A 20,751-nucleotide genomic window follows, 5' to 3' on the forward strand; every position below is an offset into this window, starting at 1 on the left:
GTAGACCACATCTATGTTTGCATCTATATAATTCAAGCCTAAACCTGGGTCCTAGACCATGTTTTGGAAACCTACTAGGAATTTTGAGGGAGCCTTAATTGGGACCCCTACATGATGTATCATACCCTTAAGAGAATATAATTTTTTTTATATTAATTCATCCCAGTCAAGACAATTTCTGTGTTTTTCAGTCTTTCCGAACTTTGTCTAAAAGAGGCATGAAGTTAAGGCTGAATAGCTGGAAATTGTCTGATCAAAGTGCAATACCCAGGCAATAGATCTGAGATGGGTGTCAGGAAAATGGAAGGCAGATCGGAGACCAGAAGCCACCCTTTCAGGGATGTTCATATTGAGGGCCACCAACTTAGAATAATTTATCTTAAAATTAGAGAGTTGCCTGTATTTCCTGAACTCATCCACAAGGATCATCAGAGTTGTGTGGTGTTAATGTATGAAGTAGGTGAATGGGTGGAATGCTTAGATTTTAATAAGATGTGTAGAGGTATTTTCACAGTGTTGGTACAGGGCTGGACAAATCCCCATCATCAGGTCAACAACTTGTGCAACTCCTCTCTTATGTATACTTCCCTCATATAAGATTGATTCTCCACACACCTGTACCAAAAACAAGCTGATCATGACACTACAATCTCTGATGCATCAGACAAAAATGCTTAAGAACTGTTTACTTGGCATTATTACCTTCCATGCCCAGCATTCTCTAACAATGCTATTAAAATGCTATTACATTGGTAAGAGCTATAGGTCTGTATTTGCCAGATACCTCAGTTCCTGTGTTGGTATGTGGCTCCTGCCACTGTAGAACAGTGTTAGAGAATGCTATGCATGAGATGTTTGTACGCCAGGAACCGGGCTGGTATATCTGTTGGCACATAGTAGATACAATAATCTCTGAGCACATTCCTAGCATATCATGTGAGGCACAGACTGGTACAATTATATTTCAGAACTTGGCAGGTGTATTGTGCTGCATCATAAGTGTATTAGAGCAAGCTGGAACATAAATCTTTGGGTATATACTGATCTTATGTGCCGTTACCTGGAGGTGGCACAGAATAACATGCTTGGCACAGGCTGTAATAGTGTGCGCACATACATAGCAAATTAGGTGTGCAGCATTATGTATTTGAATATCGCTGGTATACTCTGCCATTATTTCCTCTGTGAACTCCTGCTTGTGCCTGGTTATTCCCTCTGTTCATTCTTGACCAGTGATTTCAATTGATTCTAAAGTACATCTACCATAGTATTAGGTGGTGCAGTAAACCTCCCAACAGGTCTGTCCCCAGCCGCAGGTCATGGGGCATAACCACATCATGATGAAGGCATGGAAAAGTCACTACAGGGGTGTGGCTGCGCCCGCAGAGGGCAGCCTAGACTGTCCATTAGATACCTACCTTCCCCCAACATTCCCTCCCGTGGAACAAACAGGTTCCTGGACGGGACAGCAGGACAGAAACCTAAAGTTATCTGAAATCGAGACATTTGGGAGGTATGGCGCAGTTGTTACAAGACCCACCTACCCGATCAAAGCCCTATGTGTAAATGTGAGTTTTTCACTATTGAGTGATACATGGGAGCCCTAACACAATTTTGATGCGGTTAATAAAAAGGTATTTTAAAAAAAAGTTGTATGACAAAGATATGTTAGATTAACAGTGTGTTAATAAACAAATGCAATGTCTCATGGTGTCATTTGGTCAAACAGTAGTGAACTTGTACAATGTCTGAAATGGATATCACCAGTGGCGGGCTGGCCCGGGGGGCAGCGGACCCCTGGTGCAAAAAACAGTTTCTCCCCCCGCGGCCGTATTCGATGTCATCAGATGCGGCCGCGTCAGCGCACAGGCGGCCGCATCACATGACAGGGGATGCAGCCGCGTCATTGATGCCACTTCCCCTGTAATATGATGCGGCCGCCTGTGTGCCCCCCCCCGGCCATCCCTCTCCCAGCGCGCGCCTGGATATCACAACATTTTTTCTCAATTTGTTACATTCTGTCATGAGTATGCCTGCAGAACTTCAAACAAAATTGAACACAACACAAAGACCCCCTGGGTAAACAAAAAATACGGTTTTGAAATGGTCATTTTATTTATTGAAGGAAATCGTTATTCAACACCTATATCTCCCATGTGAAAAATGGGTTGTGCCACCTTTAACAGCACCAACTGTAGTCAAACACTTCCGCTAACTGGAGATCAGTGATTCACATTTCTGTGGATTGTAAGCTTGTGAGCAGTCCCCTAACCTCTCTCTATGTATGTATTACTCAGTATTGTTTTATTACTGTTTGTTCCCAATTGTAAAGCGCTAAGGAATCTGCGCGCTATATAAATAAATGTTGATGATGATGTGGAGGAATTTTGTCCCACTCTTCTTTGCAAAATCGCTTTAATTCAGTCACATTGGAGGGTTTCTGACTATGAATAGGCCACTCTAAAATCTTAATTTTGTTTCTTTTGAGCCATTCAGTGGTGGACTTACTTTTGTGCTTCAGATCCGTGTCTTGCTGCATGACTCAAGTTTGCTTGAGCTTCAGATCATGGACTGTTGAGCAGACAATCCCCCTCAGAATTTTCTGTTAGAGAGCAGAATTCATGATTCCATCAAGTATGGCAAATTGCCATGTCAGTACCAGCAGTCTTCACTTTCCTGCCTTCAACACACAGCAAACCTTCCCAATTAGAATCCAAAACCCAGCTGTGCTCAGCATCAGGCTATAGATGACATCTCACAGGTGTTACCACTATCCTCCAGTACTGATGACAGATGCAGGGAATCAGCAATCAACCAGTCACTATTAGAACCTGCTCAGTGCACTCCTCAAGTGCCTGAGTATCAATTGTGTCCAACATGGATACCCCCGCTCCAGGACTATACTAGGAGTAAAGCATCTATTTGTGTTTCCTCAACTCCCGTGTCCAGTCTCCCTGACTGCAGCACATCCATACTCGCATTTCCATGTGCTGTGTTTTCGGCAGAGTCCTCATACCAGACAAGTAATCTGCTGCTTTCATGGAGGGAACCAATTGCACTAGCCTGCAACCTGGGTTTTAAATGAGCCAAGTCCATATCCTTGTGGACCCCTGGTGAAGTCCGGTGGGGGTTTTAGACTCTGCACAGTGTATTTGGTTGCACCACTCCCCCCCGCTAGTAATTGTCATATGTGTGTGTACTCTGCTTGCTGTCTATCTCTGTTCTACAGGGTCACTGAGATATACTCCATTGTATCCATTTGTTTATTGCATGCTACACACTGTGCAAAAAGTGCCAACACATCCATGTACCTTATCATACGCTACACACTGTTCAAACAGTAGTGGAATCTTGAATGCTGATGTTAATTGAGGCAAGCAAGGCCTGCAGTCTTTTAGATGTTTATCTGGGTTTTTTTGTGACTTACTAGAGGAGTCCTCTATGTGCTTTTGGAGGAATTTTGGTAGGCCAGCCATTCCTGGGAAGATTTACCACCGTTCCAAGTTTACTCCATTTGGAGATAATAGCTCTCCGTGTGGTTGGCTGGAGTCCCAATACCTTAGAAACGGCTTTATAACCCCCTTCCATACGGATATAGTTCAATAACTTTTCTACTCGTCTCTTCTGGAATGTCTTTTGTGCATGGCATACTGTGCTGCTTGCTGAGACCTTTTAGCCAACTGGAAAGTTTCTATTTAAGTGTTTAGATTCAACAGAGCTGATCATAATCAAGCCTGATTGTGTCTAGTCTAATTGAACCCAATTATCAATTCAATTTGGTTCCTTGGTTGAATGAGTAAGTAAGGGGGCTATTACTATTTCACACAGGACCATTTGGTGTTGGATAACTTTTTTTTCTTCAATAAATGAAATGACCATTTAAAAACTGTATTTTGTGTTTACTCAGGTTGACTTTTATTCAATTTAGTTTGAAGTTCTGAAACACTTAAATGTGACAAATGTACAAAAATAGAAGAAAATCAGGAAAGGAACAAAAACTTTTTCACACCAGTTTTTGATTATCTGTCAGCCCTATAATATATCTCCTGTACTAGATAGGAAAAGACTATAAAAATGTTTAAGAACATTGTGGAAGCATAGAATATTTGATGCAGACAAAGTAATAAGCAGAATTTCCATGTTCAGAGAAAGAAATTCTTTTAGCCATTATGTAATAACTGATTACCAGCATTTGTGCACTGTAAATCATACTTACCAACTTTCTGAAGTTGGCTTCCTGGAGCCTGCAGGGGGAGGTGGGTGTGAGGGGGCGGGGCTCCAAAATTTGCGTCATTTTGGACCCGCCTTCATGAAGTAATGACTTTGACACGTCATTTTACAGCGGTGGGCGGGGCCAAACGCCACGATTCCCGGTGAACCGTAGTGTTTTGGACCTAATTCTGCCCACTTCACTAGGAAGTGGGCAGATGCGGGAGATTGCCATACACTCCCGGGAGTCCGTGAGACTCACCCGAAATGTGGAAGCAATTCCGGGAGAGTTAGTAAGTATGCTGTAAATGATCACATATGACTTTATAGTGGAAAGATATTGCATTTCGTTTCAAGGAGTGCACATCGGAATGTATCCAAGGGATGACACCTTCCACACACCACTGGCATAATGATGTGCCTGGAGGCAGGATAGGCCAGAAGATTACATCACTTTCTTGTTTATCCCTTAATGGCGCAAACTTTTTTTCTTGCAAATCTGTTTAGGAACTGGCCCACATATTTTAGTCCTGCCTTCTCCCAGATTGTGGGCTGCAACAAGTCTGGCTTTCCCCAAATGAGTAGATTCATACAAATTAATTTTGTAACATATGCCACCTTTCATGTAGTCATTAATAGAGGGTTGTTAAGGAAATGAGACTGGGTAGTATAAATGGAAAATGTTTAATCACATCTTCATCCAGTGGATCATCTCTTCTACTCATCATAATTGCCACTCCCTTGATCATTTTTTTGTGCCAACTATGTCCAGTTTCCCTTTAACACTGCTTTCCCACTATCTCTGTCTATTGCCTACAAACTCTCCTCCTTGATTTTAACCTTGTTGCAATCTTAACCAAGCATTCTTATATCCACCAATTTATTGGATCTATTATTTTCACTAACTTCTCTCCCAATGAAAATGTAGTGTCTACCCTTTTCTTCTCCTTCCCTCTACTGCCGATTCCCTTACCTTATCCTCTCACAAATCAGTTGTTCACTGTCTCCTGTGCTTATCAGAGCATTAAAAACCTCACAACTGGTGTATTTCAGTCATTATTCAAGCCTGTGGTAGTTTCTCTAAATCGCTTTTAGATTAACATTCCATTTCAAGATGGGTACACACTACAGGTTTCTTGCCAAACTATCGGGACGATTACACGATAAATGACCATTATGTCCAGTATTGCATTAGTGTGTGTACACTCCAATAATCAATTTTCATGGCACCAAAGCACATTGTATCATTTGATTTTATAAACTTCCTAAAAATCACTATTAATGATGGAGCGATGTCATGCCAATTCTGCAGTGTTTATGTACGTACGACCGCCTGGCAGACAGTTCTTCCACAAGTTACATCAACAGCGATGCCTTTGTGAGCTTGTACATTTAAATCTATGATCTTGTCTAAACATAAAACAAAAGGAAATGGTCATCATCAACATTTATTTCTATAGCGCCACCAAATTCCGTAGCGCTTAACAATTGGGAACAAACATTAATAAGACAATACTGGGTAATACATACAGACAGAGGGGTAAGAGAACCCTGCTCGAAAGCTTACACTCTATAGGACAATGGGAGTTAGAAACACAAGGGCATGGTGATCTTTTCATAACAAATCAATAATAAACCTCTCTATATGTCATGTAAGTGTTCCTGTATGCAAGTGTAAACAACATAAAGCATTAACACATGTGCAAATACATATTCTCAATAAAGTATTTTATTTACTGATGTGACATGTTGCCGAACGTACTCTATAAACACAGCAGAACAAAGTAATGAATGGAGATAATGGTATTTCCTGTTCCTGGATGTTTGTTCGTGGGTGTTGTGTGTTCTGAGGTTCAGCCCTCTATTTAAATGATGTTTAGATATATGCCGTCCCTGCAGCGATATGCAGAGTGTGTACAGAGTTACGATAATTTGAGCTGATGGTTATGACAGATGAAAATCACAGATCGGACACTAAATCATGCAAGTGTGTACACATGAATCGGCAGGCTGATCGGGACGTTCCGTCGTTGGTAAAATCGTTAAAGATATCGCATTGGGAGAAGTTTTCTGCAGTGTGTACTCCGCTTCACCTTTCCCATGCCGTTTGAATCTTGCCTTCACTCGACTCACATAACCTATTAAACTTTCTTCAGTCTGGGTTTCTTTATTAACACTACATAGAGACTGCACTCCCCCAAGACATTAGGGAATGATCACTGCTAAATCTATACTTTCCTTGACCTCTCTGCTGCATTTGATATTCGCAACCATTCAATACTTAAAAAAAACAACAACATTGCATTACCTATGTCTGGACGGCATTCTCCTATGCTGGATTTCATTCAATCTAGAAAACTTCTCCTTCACTGTTAATTTCTTAGGAACCAGCTCCTCTCCACTTACTCTATAAAAATTGGAATAGGCTTAAACTCTTGTATGAAATTCCTATTTGAGAAGGACTGTCTTACCAATGTTGCCTGGCGTTCTCTCTGTATTTATGAGATTTTGTCTAATCAATGTGTCTGCTTAATATCCAGTTTTGTTTTAGAATTGCTTTTGTTCCAAATTTGATGAGTTTGCTGGCGTAGTATGAATAAATGTAAATACATTAAATAAGACGCTTCCAAGATAAATAGTGTAACTTAACCAAAATCCACAAATTAATTTTAAAATCTAGATGTCTTTCTCCTAGTGTAAACCGAGAGCTTCCATATATAAAACAAAGTCAATTAACAGAGGATTCGGAAATATGAATTATAGATTATATTTTTTAATCCAACTTTAAAAACATAACTATATATTAACCATATATATTAAGGGGCAGCTTAGATTCCCCATGATTTACTTTAGAACGCGGGGCGCGCATCATTGCCATTAGTACGGCAATTTTAATTACCGTTACTATGGTAATTGAAATCTGCCCCTAAATGTTTTACACAAGTCCATTTACTTGACTTTGGGAACCACAGCAGAGTAAATAACACTGCATTTAAATTTCATTTTTGGACCCATATTTACTATCTCACTTTAGTTTTACTAAATTGAAGAAAGTAGGAAGTTTAAAACTTTATCAAGCCAATACCATATTGATGTGTAGTAATACCTTGGATATTGTATTTTCCCCTTGCATATTGATATGTTCAGCATTTTAATAAACTTTGCCTTCAAAATATCAAATCAGACTTTCTATAAATGGCAGCTAGGTACATTATAAAAGTGTCCTTGGCGTAAAACCGCTGTTTAGTTTAGTTCTCTTTTGCACCACATTTACCAAGTGTGCCAAGACAACATAATGGAAATCATCATCATTTATTTATATAGCGCCACTAATTCTGCAGCGCTGTACAGAGAACTCGTTCACATCAGTCCCTGCCCCATTGGAGCTTGCAATCTATATTCCTCAACATACACACAGACAGAGAGACTAAGGTCAATTTAATAGCAGCCAATTAACCTACTAGGATATTTTAAATTGTGAGAGGAACCGGAGCATCAGGAGGAAACCCACGCAGACACGGGGAGAACATACAAACTCCACACAGATAAGGCCACGGTCGGTAATCGAATTCATGGCCCCAGTGCTGTGAGGCAGAAGTGCTAACCAACTTAGACAAAAACACAGAAGTTTTGCAGCTAAAAGACAGAATGTGTCCTTCAGGTCACAGCAGTACAGGGCAGCCACTGAAGAAATTGTGCTTGCACCCTATTAAAGACTTGTGTTCTTGTTTTAATTGTCTCACAAGCATATACAATTACATTTAATGTTGTTTTCTTGTTTAAAAATGTGTCCATGTGTGTTTATAGCAAAAAGGAACTGTTGTAATAAAATGTACTGTTCACTACCTGAAGCACAGAGACATTTTTACAGAACTACAATGCTGCTCATTCTGTTTTGTCCCTCTAATTTGCATACTAGAGATTCTGATATTAGCCAGAGACAGGTAGCAGGAAAGAGAAATGACACTGCTGAAACAAAGTTTGTCTAGGTTATATCTATTTTATACTATGGAATCAGAAAACGTTAATTTGTGTAAATTAAATGTCAGTCTTGTAGAACATTTAAAGAATAGTCATTTACTTTAAATCATTTGCTTACCTTATGAACATATTTGAACACACAAATCCCTTGACTCTCTTATGAAGTCAACACACCCCCTCTTCTGGCGACAAGGAGTTCTAGCACAAAAACTTACTGTACAGGAAATACAAAGAACAGACATGACTCGCAGAACTCTAAGGAAGAGATGAACATTGGGAAATTACATTTTATTTTATTTGAGGAAGATGGATGCATTGTTCAGATGTTTTGCTTGATTATTATACCACTTATGTGCAATGTCTAGTAGTCATTCTAAAGGCCATCAGGCGTCACCGATGCTATGACTGCTTCCAAAGTAAGAGGTACTACGCTAACATGTGCAGGTTTGTGTATATGTTCTAAACTATAGTTCCCCGTCACACAATGTATGTTCTAATATTGTTTCGATTTTGTTTTTAGGCGAGGTAGCAGCTCCCAGTTCCCGCTGCAGGTAACACTGTAAGCTGTATTTAAGCAATATTCAAAAAATTTTTTAAGGCTACTACATTCTTAAACAAAAAAATCCATTAAAAAGTAACTTCATTCAAAGACACTTTCTTTTACATTCTAAACATGCAACTAAACCAGATTTATGTAAAAGGTTGTTTAATATTCAATTTGTACATTACTTTATATAACTGCGCCAGTACAGTAGTTTTGACTACAAGTGAGAAAACCCTTCACATTTTAGAAAATAAATATTTTATCTGCTGTTCAGTTGCTTATCTGGTGGCCTATATCTTTGAAAGTCCCATTGTACAATTTAACTCAACATAACATGAAAAACAAGACTCAAATTATTGAACAAAAAAACTGTAGAATATTAAATAAAAAAAGAGGTCTGAATATGGAACAACTTAAAATAAATATATGTATACTGGAACCAAGGACCCAATGGATTAAGTCAGGCCTCATGAATATTTATCAATAGTTACTATCAAAGTGTTAGGCTGCATTCTGGTTCAGCTGACACATACACTGATCAGCACAACATTAAGACCACCTGCCTAATATTGTGTTGGTCCCGCTCGTGCCGCCAAAACAGCTCTGACCCACTGAGACATGGACTGCACAAGACCCCTGAAGGTGTCCTGTGGTATCTGGCACAGAAATGTTACCATCAGATCCTTTAAGTTGTGAGATGGGGCCCGATCAGATTGAGATCTGCGGCATTTGGAGGCCAGGGAAACACCTTGAACTCTTTGCAAAAATTGTTCAGGCATGGTTTGAGGAACATGACAGCGTAGCAGGGAGCATTATCCTGATGAAAGAGGTCACTGCCATCAGGGAATACTGTTGCCATGAAGGGGTGTACTTGGTCTGCAACAATTATAAGGTAGGTGGTACTTGTCAAAGTAACTTCCACATGAATGCTAGGACCCAAGGTTTCCCAGCAGAACATTGCCCGAAGCATCACATTGCCTCCGTCGGCTTGCCTTCCTCCCATAGTGCATCCTGGTGCCATCTCTTCCCCAGGTAAATGACACACACACACACACCTGGCCATCTACAAGATGTAAAAGAAAATTAGATTCATCAAACCAGGCCACCTTCTTCCATGGTCCAGGTCTGGAGCTCATGTGTCCATTGTAGGTGCTTTCGGCGGTGGATGGGGGTCCGCATAGGGACTCTACTATGGAAACATATGGTAAAAACTCCTGCAACCACCCAAACCTAGCATCAGAACATGTATTGTCGGTGACAACCCAACCTATATTTCATGTTAACTGTGAAGATAACGTGGTTGATAGGGTGCTCTCTTGCTTACCAGCTGACTAGTTTGCCAGAGAACAGCCTAATGTGTCAGCCTAGCATTCCTGGAAACTCATGTGATTAAAAAATAAGTAAGACAATAAGTGAATTAGGAAAAGCATTTTATTGTAAGAAAAAAAACCCCCACCAGATTATAGTAATTCACAGGAATAAAGTACCAGTCGGTCACTACACCTTGCTTAACTCCCAACCATACCTAGAAGGAGCTATAGTCATTGCTTACTGATGGAGCTTCCCTAGTCATACTCTCCCCACTCCTCTTTCCGCTCAGTGGGGAATCAAATATCATCCCAATTTTGGCAGGCCCAGAGAGAGAATCCACTGAGGCTTCTAAGGTCACATAACAGGTACAATCCACAGCCCAGTCCAAAAGGGGTCATACCTTCCAGTCAGAATTCTCCAAGCAAAAGGCATTGTTGGTTGAGTGATGCTTTTATGACTCGCATAGTACCCGCAGTGAAGTACAATTCTTAAATGTTGCCAGGTTAACATGTCTTCTAAAGGAACTACTGTCACTATCAGAGCACCCAGACAAATAAAGGTACCAGAGGAATGACACTGATCACTGGCATAAGACTTTGTGGGACTTCCTCCACTAGTGGTCGGCCATGTTGTGCATTCAGTCCTGGGACCATTCTCCTTACAAAATACTACATAGGGTTAAACAGTGACATACTAGGGCAGTCCATGGATTTAGTGTGATCTACGCTTTTGATGATTATGCGATTTCTATTGTCTGGAGACACTCACTGAAAGGTGTCCATCGTTACCGAAGCACTGGGGGAGTCTGGGATTCAACCTCCTCTGATCGGCAGGAACCAATCTCAGGCAAGTAAGTTATGACCTGCCCTTCTGAAGCCACAGCACCATGGAAACTAAAAGGGGCATAAAAGACAGCATTACACCACAAAAGATGGCTTTTGCTTTGACAATTCTGACTGGGGGTTACTGCTCCATGGATCGTGCCAGTTATGTGACTTGGATCCTCGCACTTTGTTGTACTGCCAAAAGCGGGATGACATTGGATTTGGTCTCTACTGAGCTGGTAGAGAAGCAGAAGATATTAACTCAAAACCTGGAAACAGTGCCATCAGTAAGCAGTGACTATAGCTAGTTCTAGGTAGGGTTGGTTGTTAGACTTGGTGCAGTAACCCACTAGTCACAATTTATAATATTATTATTTTTATTATTATGGTAAATTATCTATTCGTTGCAGTTGGCCAGCTTATTGTACAGTGATATATGTATATATTTCATAAAGTTCTTTTAACAGTTTAGTTTTCACATGAATATAGATTATCCCATGATCGCATCATTACCACATGATTGTTCGAAAGAACTTGTGGTACCAATATTTACAAAAAGGGAACAAAATTGGAACTGGGAAATTATAGACATGCGAGTCTGTTTTTAGTATTTAAAGGGATTCTGAGAAATGTGATTCTGAAATACATTGTAGAAAATAATTTTATAGTGTCAGCATGGTTTCATAAAAGACCAGTCATGCCTATCAAATCATATTTTATGAGGATGTATATTTCAAACTAAGTAGTACAATTGATGCGATATATCTGGATTTAGCAAAAACATTTTAAATACTGTTCAACAGTATGGTACATAAGATGAGTAGTTCTAAATGAAGCACATTCAGACTAAGTTAAAGCTATTAGTGGTGAACTACAGGGGTCCCTATTGGGCCTTGTCCTTTTCAATTTTTACATTAATGATATTGTAGATGGCCTAGAAAGTAAGATTTCCATTATTTGCGATGTATAAGCTATGTAGGGTTATTAACTGAGCAGTATAGTAACTTGCTTTGGAAATATTTAGCCAAAGTGACAAACTGTGTAGTGAAATGGTAGATATTCAATCTAGATAAACGCAGGGTTACATACCTACCAACAGATAGAATCACGAAAATGGGACAAGATAAACTCCATCTTAGGGACAAATTTGGGTAAAAATTTGCCCACTTTTGTGGGCCACAAATCAGGATGTCCCACCAAAATCTGGACAGTAGGGAAGTATGGGGTTGTACACAAAGGCTGTGGTAATAACTATGCTTACACATCAAATGGAATACAGTAAAACCGGAATGAAAAAGGAATTTTCCAGTTGACAGAAAGCTAGTAGCATTACACAGTACCAGGTAGTGGCTTCAAAAGGTAAATACAATTCTGGGATGCATAAAAAGGGAGATATAAATGCATACAATGCAAAAACATAGTATCCCCACTGTAAGGAGGACATAGAAGAACTTAAGACTGGTCAGAGGTGGACAGCCTCATTAATGAATGGAAAGGTTAAATTGTTGGGGGGATTATTAAAAGTAGATGTGTTAACTTAAAACTGCGTTCTACAGGTGACCTACCAGTAATTATTATATATAAATAAATCATGATGATTATGAGTCTACTGAACTTTGTAACAAAAACCACAGAGAATGATGGGTCATTAAATGCAAAAGCAAGCAAGGAGGAATTCCAACAGTATGGGAAGGCATTCTTGAAACAGGGAATTGTTCCAATTCACTTTTTAGGTCAGGAAGGAATGTCATTTTGATCCTGGGAGGCTAAATTGTTCAAGTTCACACTGGGCACTTGGTTTGCCATCCTGTAGATCAATACAATTAGAATTTATGAGAAGATGAACTTTATGGGCCTGTGTCTTTATTCAACCTATGTACCTATTTGCATATCTCCCAACTTGGATTTGAATCCCATTGTCCTTCTTTCAAGCCATGTATATACCTCTGTATGCAAGAACGTTCAGCCTGCTTGGGCAATTCTATGCTCAAATTTTAGAAAAAGGGGGTCACCATCAGGTTTGACCAGGCTATTAAAGTTACACATGAACCTAAGTGGACCCCTATATTATGTTTAAAAGAAGGATAGCATGGATCAAGTTACTTTATTGTTGTCCCGTATCACAAATCAGTTTCCAAATAAGTCCAGTAAGTCCAAAGTTTGGTGTATGTATTTTATAAAATATAAGTGGTACATAAAATGTTATTTTCAACGTGGTGGGTACTGCATACCTCAGCCCAGTGCTGATCACCATCCTTTTCTGCTTCCTGCTGTGATGATTATGAAAGTCAAGGGGGAGAAAATGTACTCTGTGCTGGGTTCAGTGATTTTAGATATTTTCAACAGAACTAGATTACAATAAAAGTATGAAACCAATTACCAAGATGGGTGTGTTGAAAATAAATGTTGCAGAACTAGAAGTAGGAAAATGAAAAGTTGGGCTAAATGTACAGATTTAAATGGGGATGAATTTGATAACGTCTCTTCTTGAAAGCCTGCGGTTGAAACAAGTCCAGCCAATGAAGGGTAGGACTTTAATTACATATTCTTTTTGCTGAACTAATTCAGCAACTTTCCTTGCCTGTCCAGTATTAGGATGAGACAATACATGCTCTAATCAAAGAATAGATTCCACAACATACTATGTAAAACAAAACTTTTATTCTCTCCTGAGAAAAAGAGAATGACAAAAAATATTTAAACAAAAATTAAGATGTTTCCATTGCTATCAGATGGGCCAGCATTGCACCGAAATTAATCTGTTTCCCAAGCTGCAACAAGGTGGGAGGAACCGTATGTTTTATACCATAAAAAATGATCCTATAGGAATGTCGGGGACTTTACAAATACCACGATTCTGCTGCACTGCTCTAATACTGAATTACAAGTACAATTGGGTATACAATAGACACTGGCAGGAGTGGATCTTCTGTCCTTATTGGAGCAAAGGTTTAGGTTTAGCCAACCAGAGGTGTGAAGTAGTGTTCGAAGAAAGAGCTGTTAGGAGAGGACACACAAAACAAAAGGTTATCATATCAGTATGGCAAGTACTAGACAATAGCAATAATCTCCCCACTGTATTTTACCGAAAACTAAATTAGATCACTGGGGTTATGGAAAGTGCAGCACAAGGCCCTGGATCTTGCATCAGTGCTCTTAATAATTTAGTAGCTACTGGTATTGATATTCATGGCAGTGCTTAATAGTGCCAACTAGAACGTATAGTATCATAATATATCATAAGAAAAAAAATAAAATAAATCACATTACTATAAAACACACTAATTTAGATAAATATGCACACCTCTGAACCTGACATACAAGTTGGCTTATATAAAACAACTAGTAGAATACTCATCAATATTTATGTAATATGCTGGAGTTTCTCAGAAAATAAGATTTTTAGATAAAGCTGTGATTGCAGGCACATAGGTGCAATATTTCCACTTAACCACAGAAAACAACCAATGTGCTAGTGCAAGCTACACCATGAAAACAAGTGCCTGATTTTTGGCACCCATAGATAAATAAATTGCAGGGGAAAGAAGCACATTGGTGGCAAACTCAGATGGAAGAGGAAAGAGACAAAGAGGAGGGGACACAGGACATAGATCAGTCATAAGGGGTCCTTGTATGTGTACATATATGTATGTATGTATGTATGTATGTATGTATGTATATATGTATGTATGTATGTATGTATGTATGTATATATGTATGTATGTATGTATGTATATATGTATGTATGCATGTATGTGTGGCTGTTTGTGTTACCAGTGAATTTGGCCTAAAAAAACACAAAACATTTTTCTTACTTCCCTCCTGTAAAATTTGGCTGTGCCTATTGGTCCACAAAATATGTTATGTTTTTAAAATAAGTCTGTATTACGTCCCTATTAGTAATACTGTTGAGAGAAACAACTATATGTCTGACACATCTTTAAATATAAGCCAATAAATTCAGTTCATTGTATCTACTAAAATTAGTGAACGGATCCATCATACATACCCCAGAAAACAATTCATTAAAGCCACTTATCAGTCTGATACCCTACGCACTGTACCACATACCAGCTGCAGTCCCATAAGAGGCTTGTGGAAGATATAACAAATGAGAAGCTGGTTTGTGCATTGCATAGGTCATCTGCAGTTTCTAGATCACATGGGTAACAGAACATGAGGGACAAGTACACTCACTACACACCTAAATCAACTTCCATTGTTAAAAATGGCACGGATTACATTTGTAACTAAATATAAATTACTTATATGTATGTGACGTTACCGATTTTTTCCCTTTTACGGACTTCAGACCTCTTTTTAAAAGGGAACTCCGCAAGTGTTTTGTACAAATGAATACCATCCAATTGAAAGGTGATTTGCAAATATTTTGTTATTGTTATTATGTACAGTATATTGTTATTTTTTTTTTTTACATTCTGGTGTGTACTGAAGTGTCTATATGGTGAGTACCATAAAGATCAGTGATGGTCAATGTGTGGCCTTAGGGCAAATATGTTGGCTCATGCATACAAAGTAATACATTTATTAACAGGGGCAGGTAGTAAGGAAACCTAGAAAAATGCAATTCATCACAAACAATACTTACATGGGGTTGGGAGAAGACCAGGTTTTTCACCAAGCAATGGGCGTTTTGAAGGTGGATGTGGTGAAAAGCCAAGGAGTGGTGGTCTTTTAGAGGACATCGCCAAGAGAGGGGGAGGTTTGCCTTGTGGAGTAGACACACCTAGGCAAACAAAAGGAGGACGTGATGACTTTCTAATGTGCAGAATTAGATTTCTCTATGCAACATCACTATAATTATACAAAACATAATAGAAAACAAGAGTCAAAAACATAACTGAGGGACAGAGATAGGTGCCGCTTCACAGAACCAACCTTTTCTAGTAAGAATAAGTGGCCCAATAACCAAAACAAAGAGGGAAACATGATTTAGAAACCTGTACCAGACCTACTGCCACAATAGACAGATCCTAAAATTAGCAAATGGTAACACAGTAATCGTCACTTGGCAGAGAGACTTTAAACTAATGCAGTGTGAGCGAGAGTAATGAAACAATAACAATACATTCTGCAACAGACAATGGGTTAGTCAGTGGGTAAGTACATAAATGTATAACAGTGAAATAGAGAACCATTGGAAAAAAGATTACAAAAAAAGGTTATAACCTTGTTGGTCTGGCTCCAGTTCATAACCATAGGCCACTACATATCCTAATAGCATGATATTTTATTGTCCCTGCACACAACCAGTATCCTCCCATGGCTAGGAGGAACACGGACCTAACATGATGCAGAGGAACTAAGCATGTTGATAGCTGAACTAGTCAGGTGGTTGTCAACAAGTAGCAGCTCAGAGGAAAGAAGCAATGGACCTTATTTAATGACCACTTAATTTACATACCATTCTGATTCTCTCATTTTGCTAGCAAAGTTTATAAAATTACAATGCCTGATTAGTTGTCATGTTGCACATTCACACAAACACACAGCTCAAGGATTTTAAATAAGGCTGAGGAGAGCTTATAGAGTGTACACTGTGAGGAAACAAACATCCAACCTGGCGTTGGTAGCAGTCCAGCAGAGGATCGGTCACGCAGAAGAGACGGCTTCCCAATTGTCATTATCGGAGATCTGCCTGGAGTGGGGAGAAGAGGTGGAGGCTTGGCCAGTGTATCTGAAAGACCACTGCTTGGGATATTTGTTTCATAAACGGCACCGACACCATCTTCTATGGGATCTGACTTCTTAAAGCCTAAATTTAAATAGAAACTTAGATTTAGCACAATCATCATTATACAGTTTTTATTGCAATTCTTTAACTTGAATGTTCCCTCTGAGAAATACATGGTAAAAGCAGACCTTCAATTCATCATACTATTTCCTTTCCACATCCTTCAGCTTCCCTCATTTGCTGGCAGCTCCTGCCTAAAGGCTCATACACATGAGCGGTGAAAACAAAAAAAACAAACCCAAAAGAACCAAAACCACTAGTTAGAAGCATTGCCAAAATCTTGTTCTCACATTTAACAGAGCATTAGAAGTACATTCCTTAATGTGTTATTAAAAGCTTCCTTGTACCATGGTATTATAAACTTATTGAATGTTCCCCATAGAACTCCGTTGTATTTTACAAATCAATCATTTTGATATTTACACGTAGCGTTAAAAAACATTAACGCAGAGCAAATTTGCCATTGTTATCCGTGCCAAGGAATTTTTAATGAAAGAATCACAATAAGATTATTTTAATAACCATTTTCATTAGATTACATATTACTCAAACTTTTTTTCCACTTTTTACTAACTGTAAATTTGTATATATCTCTTATTTACCTTTGACAAGGATATCTGCTGTATCGTTAAATAATGAAAAGTTTATCTGATGCTGGTCCGAGACATCCAGCTGCTCAGATTCCATATTTAAATTACTCCCTTGTGGCTGCTAATCAAACTTTGCTGCCCACCCATAACAATTCTGCAGAGACCACTACCTTAGTGATTCAAATCATAGGACATAAGACGCCCAACAAAACCATAAGCAGGACAGATGTTATGCATGATTTTGTATCAACATGGGGAGTTCAGTAAAATAAGTGTGTAAGTAATCTGTACTCAAGTAGGAAAATGCTTAAATATAACCTGTTTCTTACTACAGAGGATTTTCAACATTTGGACTAGACAGATGCTAAGTAGACACACTGCAGCATGCTATCGTTTACCTTGTAGCAACTACAAACTGAGGCTGAAGTAACAATTCCAAGGACAAAGTAGTATGGAAATAGACACAAGAGGCCAAATTATTAGTATTATATATGTTCTCTTAATATTTCTTATGAAGTATTGAAAATAATATGTATTTTAATGGCACAACTACACCATTTTACTTAATGGATATTATTCTGACTTCTGGAAATGGGTTATTAACTCTACAAGTATAGTATACCTTGTCCTACAATGTCATTGTTTTTGTCGGTTTCCCTGAATCCCTTGAACCCTGTAGACCTTACTATAAATCGTAATTCCCTCATGCTACAACAAAGGAAATAATATGGTTGAAGTCACTGGAGGAGTGGTCAAATCAGCAAATCTGGAAAGGGGAGACAGGCTACACTTAGGGCTGTCTACAAATTTAGCGAGTTATTTCTATGTAACATATGCATTCTTTGTACAACGCCCAGTTAGACAATTAAAATGTTTGAAGCTAAAGTGCCGCTAAAGAAACTGTGTGGATGAAAATGTGTGCTTATATTAGGGTAACCTGATTTAGCCATCTCAGACAGCAGGTTCTGTGCGACAACAAAATAGAACTAACAGTTATTTATCATGGAAACATTTTATACTGATGATGGGGAGGACATGAGACACACCGTCTTCTGAGTTTAAGCAATGCTCACCTGGTGTGGGAAGGAGACCACCACTTGAAGGTCTATCACCAAGCAAGGCAGGTTTAGGTTGCCCTCCATAGGAATTTCTGGCAGGAGTGGGAAGAAGAGGGGGCGGCTTCTCCAGGAAATGTGTTTTAGCGCTGGTGTGCGTTTCATATGCAGGATTAGCCTGTTCGGTGGTATCTGCTTCTTCAAAGCCTAAAGTTTGACAAGCATGTTAGAAAGAGAAAAAAAAAATAGAAAAAGACAGGATGTGTCTAAGGCAAACATTAAAAGAGCTAGACTACCCCAGGACCGAGAGGTAAATCTCAAATACTTATGCAAATCATGAGCTGGTGAATAATCACTAACCAATAAAAGACTTTACTGCTGCCAAAAGAATATAGAATGGTCAAAACATAAGAAAGAATTGTTCTATTATGATATTAGTCCCAAGCAAATCACTCTAAATCTAATTTATTTTTATTTGTTATTTAAATTAAAATATTTTTTACAGAAATTTAGTGAATGCATTTGGTTCTGTATATTTTAGTGTGAACAATGGGTATTTTGCACAAGTTTATGACGGACTGTGCTTTCGTAAGAAAAGAAAAACGAACCTGATTTTGGGCATTGAATGTTGATATTTTAAATTACATTTTTAGAAAGGAATTTCAAAGTCAATATGGTTAGTAATAAAAACACTTATAGGTTATAGAAATTGAAATTCGATGTTTATAACCAACCAACTTGTGATGTTTACACTAATCGGGGATAGGGTTTAAATGGAAAGTGCAAACACATACACCAAACCAATAGAGTTGTACTTGTTTTGGTGCTAATTTCTGTTCACTTTTTATTTTTAAATGGGAAGCATGAAGTCAATGTTAATATGGTTTCAATTGGTTATATTTAACTACATCTTTATGTAAAAGCAGTAACTTCTATGTGTTTTTAGGATTTCTGTTTGTTCATCTGAATGGTGATAACGTTAGCTTGGGGGCATTAAAATAGAAAAGTAAAAAGCCAAACAAGTTTAAATAAATTATGAAAGTAATCCATTTTAAGAGTTTCACACTAGTACATAACCGATTCCCTCATATTTAGGGTGACAAACATGAAAGCTAAATCTGAACGATTGTGTTTTCCCAAATGTATTTTCGCAAGGACAAAGGGGGGGACGGGAGTGGTAAAATAGTCATAAGAGAAATAGCAGAAAGGTTTTGAAATAGAACTAATTTATAGCAATACAATCTAAGGTAACTTTAGAAGTGATTAAAATAATATGCTTGTGGGGTATAGAATCATTGTGAGCATGGGGTGCAAGTGCCAAAGAGGAGTGGGAGGGGAGAGGGGATAGGGCGTGTACGTGTGGTGGGGTCAAGATGGCAAACATTAAGTATACCTTCCAGCTCAGTTATCCTGGTCTTCAGGTAGTCGCTGATTGCATTCAGCTCTTCAGAATATAAATATTTGCCATCGCTTAAGAGGAAGAGAAGGTGTCTAATGTCCAGAGGGACAGTGTAAGATTCATAGAGTTCCCTCTCCAGGTAGTCATCCGCCAGATCAGCTGCTTTGTGTGAAATCTCATTACGCTCCTGCTGTTCACGCTCGCCAAAAATTTTCCCAAATGCCTTAACTACCAGAGCCAGGGCATCCTCCATGGGCATATTACGGTGTACTACAGAGGAGAGACATAACTTACTGGGTCAGTCAGGACCTCACATCTATTAAAAGCATTTGAAATTATGTAAAGGGTTGACGCAACAATGTGAAATGTAGTTGCAGAAAGTGTGTAGATGTATTTAAAAAGCGTTCAGATGAATTTTGCTGTGGTTCTCTAGTGAAGCTCATTAAACTTTAAGAAAACATAGATTGTAATAAGGACTTAGAAAAAAAAAAAAAAAAAAAAAAAAGGATTTTTACATGATGTCCTATTCTTTTGAGTACATCCTGTTTTTTAAAAATGAATAGATATATATTCCAAAACAGTGGTTTTGTTAATATAAGTGTATGTGTCAAGTATGTGCTTTTTGCAATAACAGGATGCCTTTTTTCTCTTATATAATTTTTTTTAAAAAACAACAAAAAAGGGATATGTGTAGCAGTGCAAACAATTAACACAGCCATCATATACAACAAGGGTCGATTTAGAAGATCTAGATAATGAATGTTGAGAATAGGTGTTGCACGTTTTCCAACTGTATGTAAAATGGTGACAATATCTCAATAGTTTTGTTAGAAAAAAATATTTTAACAATTTTAAAATAATAATTTTTGAAGCACGCGTTAAATGTACTTTAAGTGTTTGTCTTTATTTCATGAAGTGGCAGATATTAAAAGGGGTCACTCTATAATGCAGGAGTACACAACCTTCAACACATCCTTCAGTGACCTGCTAACCTATGTGACTACTGTCAGAAAAGGGACATTCCTTTGTCATTGTATAAATGCAGAGCTTAATTGCTCCTAGACTGACACAGTTATAAATGGA

General features: G+C 38.5%; 1 protein-coding gene across 2 annotated transcripts in view; it reads right to left on the reverse strand.

Moving 5' to 3' along the window:
- Positions 1–13,511: 13,511 nt before the first annotated feature.
- The window catches only part of LOC142104269 (uncharacterized), a 38,309-nt gene continuing 31,069 nt past the window's right edge, over positions 13,512–20,751 (reverse strand). The window contains exons 8-13 of one of the 2 annotated variants that reach the window (XM_075188846.1): positions 19,663–19,938; positions 18,288–18,476; positions 16,451–16,645; positions 15,479–15,616; positions 14,879–14,961; positions 13,512–13,866 (exon numbers count right to left, since the gene is read on the reverse strand). In XM_075188846.1, coding sequence (XP_075044947.1) covers positions 14,921–14,961; positions 15,479–15,616; positions 16,451–16,645; positions 18,288–18,476; positions 19,663–19,938 — 839 coding nt within the window. In that variant the 3' untranslated portion in view covers positions 13,512–13,866; positions 14,879–14,920. The remainder of the gene's footprint in view (positions 13,867–14,878; positions 14,962–15,478; positions 15,617–16,450; positions 16,646–18,287; positions 18,477–19,662; positions 19,939–20,751) is intronic. The other variant, XM_075188845.1, reaches the window with a different exon arrangement.

This window comes from Mixophyes fleayi, chromosome 10 (assembly GCF_038048845.1).
Source record: "Mixophyes fleayi isolate aMixFle1 chromosome 10, aMixFle1.hap1, whole genome shotgun sequence".
Taxonomy (NCBI): Eukaryota; Metazoa; Chordata; class Amphibia; order Anura; family Limnodynastidae; genus Mixophyes; species Mixophyes fleayi.